Source organism: Mandrillus leucophaeus, unplaced genomic scaffold (assembly GCF_000951045.1).
Source record: "Mandrillus leucophaeus isolate KB7577 unplaced genomic scaffold, Mleu.le_1.0 Scaffold60, whole genome shotgun sequence".
Lineage (NCBI taxonomy): Eukaryota > Metazoa > Chordata > Mammalia > Primates > Cercopithecidae > Mandrillus > Mandrillus leucophaeus.
Window position 1 is genome coordinate 7,068,490 of NW_012106475.1, and position 11,882 is coordinate 7,080,371.

The following is an 11,882-nucleotide window of genomic DNA, read 5'->3' on the forward strand; positions in this document are numbered from 1 at the left end:
GTGAGTCACCACGCCCAGTCCTCCCCGGGAATTCTTAATTTGAAAGTCAAGATCTCAAGATTATTTGAATAATGACTCTCTCATCTAAAAGTTAATGTGGTAGAAAAGTTACAGAAAATTTATCTAATCCTTTCAAATAGGTCTTTAGAATTTCATAATTTATGATCATACTTTTAATCAGAATTCCTATTTTCATGATAAACTTTGCATCCTAAATGAAGATTTCTAGTGCCAAGAAAGAGAAGACAAACCACAAAATTTGCTTTTTTAATAAATGCAAAGTTGTAGTTTTAATCTTTTAGTGAAGCACTGAATTCTCAGCCAAAGAAAGCTCTAAAACTTTCAATATACAAAACATTTAAGTTAGGGGCTTCATAACTACAAAATAAAGCAAATTCCCTGGAGAGAAGCCATCCTATTTTGGAGTTTGCCACTCCATAGGAGAAGCTCTGGAGATAACTGTGCCTCAAGAGATGAAAGGGAGCTATTGCCCTCTGGATTAGGCTCTGGCTCGCAGTACCCCATCCCTGATGGCTCAGAATGCTCTATTTTTGAGTGCACTACACGAAACCAGACAAATCGTTCCTGAACTGTCCCATTGTGTAGAGTATATAAATATGGCCGCCCTGCTCTGAATTTCCCAGGGTGCTAGGAGTGAAAGAACCATACTCTCCAAATGCTATTCATTTATACCTTTGACCTTAGTTTTATCAAATTTTAAAATTGCAATGCTTTAAACTAAATGTAAAACAGCTGAGTAAAGCAGTGGTAAAAGATACACAGTGAAAAAGAGACTAGGCCAGGCACGGTGCTGATGCCTGTAATCCCTGCACTTTGGGAGGCTGAGGTGAGTGGATCACTTGAGGTCACGAGTTCAAGACCAGCCTGACCAACATGGTGAAACCTCATCTCTACTAAAAATACAAAAAATTAACCAGGCATGGTGGCACACACCTGTAATCCCAGCTACTTGGGAGGCTGAGGCAGGTGAATCGCTTGAACTCAGGAGGTAGATGTTGCAGTGAACCGAGATCATGCCACTGCACTCCAGCCTGGGCAATAGCGAAACCCTGGCTCAAAAAAATAAAAAAGAATATACTTGAAATATTTCAACAAAGTCGTTTCCTCTTGAGGGAAGAAGCTAGGAGGTAAGATTCAGAAGGAATAATCAAGTGGCTTCAACAGTACTGATGATGTTCTAACTCTAAAATTAGCTAACAAAATTAATGGGTATTTATTATACTTAGAATCTACATGATTAATATTCTTTTTATGTATCAAATATTAGATACAAATATGTATTTCTTTGAGACAGGGTCTCGCTCTGTCACCCAGACTGGAGTGCAATGGCATGATCTTGGTTTGCTGCAACCTCCACCTCCTGGGTTCAAGCGATTCTCATGCCTCAGCCTCCCAAGTAGCTGGGACTACAGGCATGCGTCTCCGCACCTGGGTCATTTTTGTATTTTTAGTGGAGATGGGTTTTTGCTATGTTGACCAGGCTGGTCTCGAACTCCTGGCCTCAACTGATTTGCCTGCCTTGGCCTCCCAAAGTGCTGGGATTAGAGGCGTAGGCAACTACATCTGGCCTACATACAAATATTTTAATTCAATAATATTAGAGAAACCCATGTAAGAGAAAAGAGAAAGAGGAGTTATCCTTTAAAAGGTCTTCTTAATAATTTGGATAATCAAACTAATAGACCTATTTTGATTCGTAAATCCAAAATATCCAGAAAGGCTTCATAAAAGCCAGTCATTCTTGCTGGGCGCGGTGGTTCACACCTGCAATCCCAGCACTTTGGGAGGCCGAGGCGGGTGGATCATGAGGTCAGGAGATCGAGACTGTCCTGGCTAACACGGTGAAACCCCATCTCTACTGAAAATACAAAAAATTAGCTGGGCATGGTGGCGGGCGCCTGTAGTCCCAGCTTCTCAGGAGGCTGAGGCAGGAGAATGGCATGAACCCGGGAGGTGAAGCTTGCAGTGAGCCGACATCGTGCCACTGCACTCCAGCCTGGGCGACAGAGCAAGACTCCATCTCAAAAAAAAAAAAAAAAAAAAAGCCAGTCATCCTGAAGATCATTTAAACCACAGAGTAACATTTCATGCCCTTCATATTTTGCAATGTTAGAATATCAACACTCCTGCTGAATAGCCATTTAGGCTGAATAACACAACTACTCAGAGGACATATTTAGATATAAAATTTTCTTACTGTATCCAAGGCAAGTAAGTCATCTTTGCTCCCACCAAATACCATTATTTCATTTTCTTTTCCCAAACAGGCTGTGTGCCATAACCTGTGATTGAAAATTATAAACAGAGTGAAACATTGTCATGGAAGAAACTGTATATTATATATAAATCAATTCTAAATTTCATACTCTAAAATGTAATCTATTTAAAAGAGACATGATTGAATTTGAACCTCTGGAATATCCTAAAAGGGGTTACAAAGATTCCTCTAGAGTTCATTAAATCACACCATTAAGGAGATGACGCTCTCTGTTTTTTGTTTTTGTTTTTTAAAGAGATGAGGCTAGTTTTGAACTCCTGGGATCAGGTAATCCTCCTGCCTCGGTCTCCCGAAGTGCTGGGATTATAGGCATGAGCCACCACACGCAGCCAGAGATGACTCTTAATAACCCTATTATATCCTTCAATATTTTTATAACCTTTTTTTCACATACATATTATTCCTACAGTGAAATAAATTAAAAAGGAACTGATCACCTTATTGCTGAAACAGGCACTTTCCCAGTTTTCTTATTACTATCTGCCATGTTACTGTTCTTATAATTTTTGCCTCTTTTTTTCCTACTCTATGCTCCCCATCACCCAACAAATCCAGTTTGGCACTCCTTCACATTTCCATTGTCACACTACTCTTGACTCGGAGTACAGAACACCATAATACGTTCCTAGCTTTTCAGTCTCTCATCTCCCCCAGCTACACATGGCTAATAACAAATATTTTTCAAATATTGTTTCTAACCATGGAAATTTCCTGATGAGGAAGTATCTGCGCTACCAATGGCTGTTTTTCCTAGCCTAATATTTGTGATCAACCACTGTTTCTTTTTCCCACAAATCTAAATTCTTGGCTTCTTCCTAAATGAGCCCTCTACTTAGCTAAATTCATTTCCTTGCTTCCCCTATGAGAAAAGCTTATTATCTATCTCTAGGCTTTTGTTCACTCTGTTTCTCATGCTTAGAATAATAAGCCATTCTTACTGGGCCTTAAAAACAGGCTCCAAACACCCAGGAAGTATTCCAAATACCTACCCAAAACTGGTCCTGTTACCATCTCTATTCAGCACCCTTTAATGTTTATGTGCTCATTTTATACTCGCCTCACTTACATTTGAAGATGAACTGCTCTGTATGCTACTTTAGCTGTTTGACTAGCTACCTAAGATTACGAGGTCCTTGAGGTAAGAAATTGTCACAGTGGTGTGCTGGAATAGGCTTACTGGCTAGCAGAAGCTGATTGTGCATATCTGCATCCAACTCCATGTGCAGTGACATCACGTTGGAAGCTTGAAATTGGCCAGGGTAGGAGTATTTACACCTTGGAAATCAGCAAATGCTACAAATTAGGGCATCCTCACACTCTAGAGAGTGGTTGTTGGCCATTACCAGCACACCATGGGAACTTGGGGAATCTAATTTTATGGTTTCTTAAAAATGCCTCATGTGGTGTTCTGTACCCAGTTTTCTGCTCGAAAACTTGTGAATAACAAAAGCAAACATGAGGCTGGGCACGGTGGCTCAAGCCTGTAATCCCAGAACTTTGGGAGGCTGAGATGGGCAGATCACAAGGACAGGAGTTCAAGATCAGCCTGACCAACATGGTGAAACTCCATCTCTACTAAAAATAAAAAAAAAATTAGCTGAGCGTATTGGCACATGCCTGTAATCCCAGCTACTTAGAAGGCTGAGGCAGGAGAACTGCTTGAACCCAGGAGGTGGAGGTTGTAGTGAGCCGAGATCACACCACTGCACCCCAGCCTGGACGACAGAGCGAGACTCCAACTCAAAAAAAACAAACGAACAAACAAAAAAACAACCAAACAAAAGCAAACATGAAAAAAAAAACATAATATATTCAGTGATTAGATACACAAATTATTTCTCCATGCACTCCAGCCTGGGCGATAGAGTGAGCCTCCGATTCAAACAAACAAACAAACAAAAAAACAACAACCAACCAAACAAAAATAAATATCAAGAAAACAACATAATATATTCAGTCATCATATATACAAATTATTTCACAAAGGAGTAGAGCATCTAATGCTCTTTTGGAAGTGGTCTGATAGCTCACGTCTATTTCCAGTATCACATTATTAACAAACAATAATTTTCTCCTGTAGTCCCAGCTACTCAGGAGGCTGAGGCAGGAGGATCGCTTGAACCCGGGAGGCAGAGGTCGCAGTGAGCCAAGATCATGCCACTGCACTCCAGCCTGATGACAGACTGAGACTCCATCTCAAAAAACAAAAAAAAAAACCAAATACTAATTTTATGGTTTTACAAAGTTGAATATTTCCAGAGTATGAGAACTCTCAAAAAACTTTCCCAATTTTAGAGAGTAAATTAGGGATTTTTACATAGTCATTGCTTTGACTTTTAGAGTACTTTGATTCCTTTTCTTTTCTTTCTTTTTTTTGAGACAGGATCTGGCTCTGTCACCCAGGCTGGAGTGCAGTGGCACAATCTCCACTTCCTCCATCCTCTGTCTCCCGGGCTCAAGCAATCCTTCCACCTCAGCCTCCTGAGTAGCTGGGACTATAGGCACACGCCACCACACCTAGCTAATTTGTTTTTTGTTTTTTTTTCTTCAGAGATGGGGTTTCACTGTATTATCCAGGCTGGTCTCGAACTCCTGGGCTCAAGCAATCCTCTCACCTTGGCCTCCCAAAGTGCTGGGATTACAGGCGTGAGCCACCACACCTGGCCTTGATTACTTTTCTTAATATACCAACTGTTAAAGCAGCAGATACCTAAAACAATTATAAATCATAACTTATTTTATTACCACACAACTTATTTTATTTTTTCTACTTCCCAGGAACTGGGACACATAACTAATTTTTAGTACGTTAATCCCTTTTACTTAAATTTCACAAGTGCAAACAGTGGAATTATGCACAATTCGTTAAACGAAATACTTTCCTCAGACAATCACGTACACATTTAATGACAAATGCACTTGTGGCCCAAAATGGAACCAAGTCATTAGAGATGTTGTTTGGGAAATACTCTGCCCAATTCTCCAACTCTTATCTTAGATGATACATTGATATAAATCTTCAACAAGAACCCAGACTATGTGGTGGGGTTGAGGATGGGGACTGGAAGAGGGTTAGGTAAAGGAGAGAGAATACAAAAAATGCTCTCATACATGGGAAGGAACAGAATAATTTCCTGGAGAGAAGGTTATGTGTAACCTTGGCGATACTCACCAGATCCAACAGTACTTGGGGCTCTATATACTAATATTTTCTCCAACATCTTTTTCAGACACATAAAAAAGGGTCCTTGCTGATAGCCAACTCTACAGGCTATCAGGTCTGGCTATATATATGGCTTTTCAGCCATAGGTTTATTGAAGGTGAGACCCAGAGAATAGGAGTGCTACACTGTAGAACAGTTGTTCTCAACCAGGGGCAATTTGTCCCCTAAAGAGGCATTTCACAGTATATGGAGATATTTTTAGTCGTCACAACTTGGGAGAGAAAAGGTAGTACAACTGGTATCTACTGGGTAAAGGACAGGGATACTGCTAAACATACTACAATGCACAGGACACCCTCATGACAAAGAATTATGTGGTCTAAAATGTCAGCAATGCCAAGGTTGAGAAACCTTGCTGTAGAGTTCTAAGAGGAGAATTGGGCAGCTTACATTTCAAATTACAACTTGAAAAGTTTGCACAAATTGCTTAAAGATCTTAGCTAAATTGTCACTTTTATAAAAATTAGTGTGTATATATATATATATACACACACACACACACATATATATGTTCTCCTTACACTCAACTGTATCCCACCTGTTCTCCTCCTCACCTCATACCTGTAGATCTGCCTCTGTCTTATCTGCCTTAGGGAAACTCTGGCCTGGATTTCATCATCGAAGAACACTGGAAAGCCTTTCCTGCCTTGATTTTGGTGACATCTAGCTTGCAACCTGATGTTTTTTCTACAGACTGATAGTTTATGTCCTTTCACAGCTGCTCTAAACTTATCACCTAAACATTCTAATAAAGCATATTATTTACATGACACATCAGCTGAATTAAAAGAAATCTCTTTACATAGCTCTAGTTCTAACTAATAGTATATTATAGATAATAGTTGTGTTGCTCTAATTACTCATTAAGGGTTGAAATATAAAATAGGAGCAACTTTAAAATTAAACATTTTTACTAATACTTTGGTCTATAATTAATGCATTCATACAATCAAACAACTGGAATAAACTAAGAGATTATCTAGTCCAACTCTCTTATTTCAGAGATGAAGAAATCGATGCTCAGTTTCTTTCTTTCTTTCTTTTTTTGAGACGGGGTCTGTGTTACCCAGGCTGGAGTGCAGTGGCACATCTCAGCTCACTACAACCTCAACCTCCTGGGATCAAGTGATCCTCCCACCTCAGCCTCCCAAGTAGCTGGGACTACGGGTGTGCACCACCACACCCGGCCTTTAAAAAAAAACAAAACTGTAGAGATGGGGTCTCACTATGTTGCCCAGGCTGGTCTCAAACTCCTGGACTCAAGTGATCCTCCTGCCTCGGCCTCCCAAAGTGCTGGGATTAATAGGCGTGAGCCACCACACCTGGCCAATGCTCAGTTTCTTTAAGTGACTTTTCAAAGCCAAAGAAGTAGGTAGTAGCTGAGCAAGGACTGGAACTCTAGGCTCCCATGTCTTAGTACAAAACTCTTTACATTAAAAAAAAAAAAATTTCAAAAGAGCCAGAATTGTTAAAGTAATACATTCCAATGAATGTTTTTATATGAAAACATAAGAATCACAATTGCAATTATGAATTCTAAATATATTGTGAATATTAATATAGACACATATACCAAAATAAATATAAATATTTTCAGGTCTGTTTCTCAAGTAAGCTATCATTTATTAAATAACAAAAATACATATCATTAAATTGATTTCACACTAGCATAAATAATCTGTATTTTTAAAATTCTAAAATACATAGCGTAAAAAAGAATTACCAATTATAATGATCATAATGTGCTGAATCTGAACTTCCTATGAAGATATTATTATACTATTCAATAAAATTAGAAAACAATAAGAATTACAGTACAAATGTAGTTTTCTTTGTAGTCTAATAATAGTATATAACTTCTAAAATTTTTAATCCTATGATACACCATAAATAACATTTTCATTTTCAAAAAATTTCCATCAATGAATACATCATGCAGCTAATAAAGATTAATAATAACCTGCCATCCACTGAATCAACATGGAAGCAAATTCCCTGATTAATTTGCTTTAAACCTCTTCCAAAAACAAATAACTACTATTAAAGCCAACCCCATTTTTGTCTGCTTATTAAAAATATTAATATTAAAAATATTAATCTCATATGATGATTTTAATTATCTTAATTTTCACAGTTATCAGGCAAGATTATGCTTTTACCTAAAAGAATAACATTTTCAAATATGCAAATATGGGTGAAAACTGGATACATCATTTCTAACAGTCAGATATAATTAAAATAATAAATTATTTAGGTAACATCAAGCTCATTTGAAAGATATCCTTCTTAATGGCTTATGGTTTCAATGGCAAACACTATAAATTTGGTACTATATTTTAATACTTTAAAAATTCTTAATGATTTTACTATTTGTGAATTTCTAGACTTACCTAGGTCTTGTTTTAGGTAAATGTGTAAGTTGTTTCCAACAATTTGTTGTGACATTATGAATCCAACCATCACCTGCAATATCATGACGGTTCAGAAAATAAGATTAGGTCTTTGAGATACAATTTTAATTTTCCCCCAAATGTATCATGCTACATTTAAATGACTATCTTTTCTGAGTGCGCCTATTTTACCACACAAATTTTCAAACATTTACAAAAGTAGAGTGACCATGACAATGAACTTCCATATACTGCAGATTCAACAACCATCAAGACATGCACATCAAGACTACAAGTGCTCCACTTATCTTTTTGTTATTATTGCTTAATTTTTCTAAATGAAATCCTAGATCTCCTATCATTTTCCCCATACATACTTCAGTATGCATTACTGAAAATAAAAGGACATTTTTTACATAACCACAATGCCATTATGAAGTCAACCAAACAAAAAAATTTCTTGGGATCATCGAATATCCATATGAACAAATCTTATACTGAAATGGAATCTTTAAGGGAGGAAATAGACTAGCTTATGAGTTAGGACATTTAATTTCCCATAGGTCAATGACCAAAAACAGAAAACAGGACCTAAAAACACTAGAGATCATGAAGATATGATATTAAACAGCCCCTAGTGAAATGTACAGATGTTAGTTTTTTGTTAGATTCCCAATCTCTTTTAATTAAAAATCTCACAAATTGGAGAAGTATAATAATATGCAAGAATAACTAACATCTCCTACTAGGAACTGTTGTTTCTCCAACTAACCTCTGGAATTTGTTTGGTGGCCAGCTGACTGCCAGACACACAGCTGATGCTCAATAAACTTTTGTCGGAAAATATTTGTTTCCAGACCCTAATATATAATTATATAAATGTTTTAATAGTATATAATGTTTCTGAATGAAAACATCTCTAGCCATAGAAAACTTCTAGGTTAAGAAAACAGAAAACGGCTGGGTTTGGTGGCTGACACCTGTAGTCCCAGCACTTTGGGAAGCTGAGGCGAGTGGATCACGAGGTCAGGAATTCGAGACCAGCCTGGCCAACACGGCAAAACCCTACCTCTACTAAAAATACAAAAATTAGCTGGGCATGGTGGTGGGCACCTGTAATCCCAGCTACTCAGGAGCCTGAGGAAGGAGAATCGCTTGAACCCGGGAGGTGGAGCTTGCAGTGAGCCGAGATTGCGCCATTGCACTCTAGCCTGGGCCACAGAGCAAGACTCCACCTCAAAAAAAAAAAAAAAAAAAAAAAAAGAGGAAAAAAAAGAAAAGAAAATAGAAAACACAAAACATCTAACATGCCAATTAAGAAGTCGATATTCTTGGTCATCTGTCTATCCTGATGCCACTATTTTACTGCTGAAAGAAAAACTGCATTCCAAAACCCACAGCCACCGGGACCAGCAATGATAGGAGTTTAAAAAATCTAGCTAAACACTTTCCTCTACAGCTTTGGAACAAAAAGAGAAGCAACTGGGCTTCCCACTTTGTCTTTCCAGGGCCTTCTAAGAAAACCCCCCAGCCTGGAGTATAGCACAAGCGAACAGTGCAAGCATCCTACCCTACAGTACAAGCATCTGGATCAAAAATCAGTGGACACAGAATCACAGAATATAGTAGTAGAAAGGGGCTTTATTTAATCTAGCTTCAATCACCCTTCCTCTTCTCTTTCCCTAGAAAACAGGTGAATGTGGAGAGCCAAGGGTACAAAACCAAAGAGGTCACAATTCATGCAAGAAAACAGTTGAAGATAAAGGCAAACCAGAAAAACAGGAAAAAAGAAAGATTTACTTCACCGTAACTATGAAATACAATTAAGAAAAAAGAATGAGATAATAATTATAGCCAAACTTTAATCAACTTACTTAATGGGATATTATCTGCACTTAATCCACCACATAGGAAAAGTTTATCATCAGCTATAGGTGTTAAAGTATGCCATGACCGATGTTTTGGGCTTTCTCCATTAATAGTAATCCTGTGGCAAGGGGGGAAAAAAAGTCTAGGTACTATGTTAATCAAAAGAAAAGATTTTTTAATCATCTTAGATCTTAAAAAAATCTGCCCTCACTGCTCCAAAAAACTTTTACTAGTCCCACCTACATGAATATTTGAAAAACATTATTAAATTCTTAGATGAATTTTAAAAATCTTTCCATTTAATGACCATTCCACCTGGCTACGGAGTGAAAATAAAAGTCAATTCTCAGCCCAACATGGTGGCTCACGCCTGTAATCCCAACACTTTGGGAGGCCAAGGCGGGTGGATTGCCTGAGCTCAGGAGTTCGAGATCAGACCGGGCAGCACGGTGAAACCCTGTCTCTACTAAAATACAAAAAATTAGCCGGGCATGGCAGCATGCGCCTGTAGTCCCAGCTACTCCGGAGGCTGAGGCAGGAGAACTGCTTGAACCCGGGCGATGGAGGTTGCAGTGAGCCAAGTTTGCGCCACTACACTCCAGCCTGGGTGACAGAGCGAGACTGCTTCTCCAAGAAAAAAAAAAGTCAATTCTCCATTAATTCACAATGCATACTCAGCATCATTCTTATTGGCTAATCAGCTGCTCCCTCAGTTTTTCAACACAATTTTTTTTCATGTCTGTAACTTTTTACTGTTGTTTCATGGTTAATTTTGTGTTTTTAGCTGATTTCCCCAAGGATATTATGGGTTTTTATATTGTTTTTACTTTGATCTACTTCTAGAATTTCCCAAAACATTATCTTCCTCTGAAAAACGCTAGCTATTCTAACTTCAGAGTAAAAGCATGAAAGTCATTCCAGATCCAGGGTAAACCTCTGAGGATTTCTCAAAAAAATAAAAATAAAAACAAGGCCAGGCACAGTGGCTCACTACTGTAATCCCAGCATTTTGGGAAGCCAAGGCAGGAGGATTGCTCGAGCCCAGGAGCTAGACAGACCATCCTGAGCAAAATAGAGACACTGTCTCTTAAAACAAAAGAAAACAGAACAACAAGAATAATCATAATAATAAGGGGGACATTTAAAATAGATGGGGCATGAAAAATAAAAACATAAGCATAACTTATAGCTGGGCCTGGTGGCATGTGCCTGTAATCCCAGCTACTCGGGAAGCTGAGGCAGGAGAATCGCTAGAACCTGGGAAGTGGAGGTTGCAGTGAGCCGAGGTCGTGCCATTGCATTCCAGCCGGGGCAACAAGAGCGAAACTCCCTCTCCAAAAATAATAATAATAATAATAAAATTAAATTAAAAAGCGTAAGTTAGAAGCAAAATAATTTAATTTAGGAGGTGAAAAGATACCATTCTTCCACAGTCTGGAATGTTCCAGAATAACACAGGCCATTTTTGGAAGATATAATTTGTTTTTTACAAAACGGAAATATTTTTACTGTTTGTGTTAATTATAAGAAACTTTTTTTTTTGAGGCGGAGTTTCATTCTTGTTTCCCACGCTGGAGTGCAATAGCGTGATCTCAGCTCACTGCAACCTCCGCCTCCCAGGTACAAGCAATTCTCCTGTCTCAGCTTCCTGAGTAGCTCAGTTTACAAGCATGCGCCAATACACCTGGCTAATTGTTTTGTATTTAGTAGAGACCGGGTTTCACTATGTTAGTCAGGCTTGTGAAGAACTCCTGACTTCAGGTGATCCATCTGTCTCGGCCTCCCAAAGTACTGGGATTACAGGTGTGCACCACTGCGCCTGCCACATTTTATTTTTATTATTATTATTATTTTTTGAGACAGAGTTTCACTCTTATTGGCCAGGCTGGAGTGCAGTGGCACGATCTTGGCTCACTGCACCCTCTACCTCCTGGGTTCAAGTGATTCTCCTGCCTCAGCCTCCCGAGTGGCTGGGATTACAGGCATCCGCCACCATACCTTACTTTTTTTGTATTTTTAGTAGAGCCGGGGTTTCACCACGTTGGCCAGGCTGTTCTCAAACTCCCGACCTCAGGTGATCCACCCGCCTCGGCCTCCCAA

General features: G+C 38.7%; 1 protein-coding gene across 1 annotated transcript in view; it reads right to left on the reverse strand.

The window, feature by feature from the left end:
* KLHDC1 (kelch domain containing 1) overlaps positions 1-11,882 on the reverse strand; it is a 49,254-nt gene that overhangs the window by 11,060 nt on the left and 26,312 nt on the right. The window contains exons 9-11 of the mRNA XM_011999771.1: positions 9,788-9,900; positions 7,914-7,986; positions 2,219-2,303 (exon numbers count right to left, since the gene is read on the reverse strand). Coding sequence (XP_011855161.1) covers positions 2,219-2,303; positions 7,914-7,986; positions 9,788-9,900 — 271 coding nt within the window. The remainder of the gene's footprint in view (positions 1-2,218; positions 2,304-7,913; positions 7,987-9,787; positions 9,901-11,882) is intronic.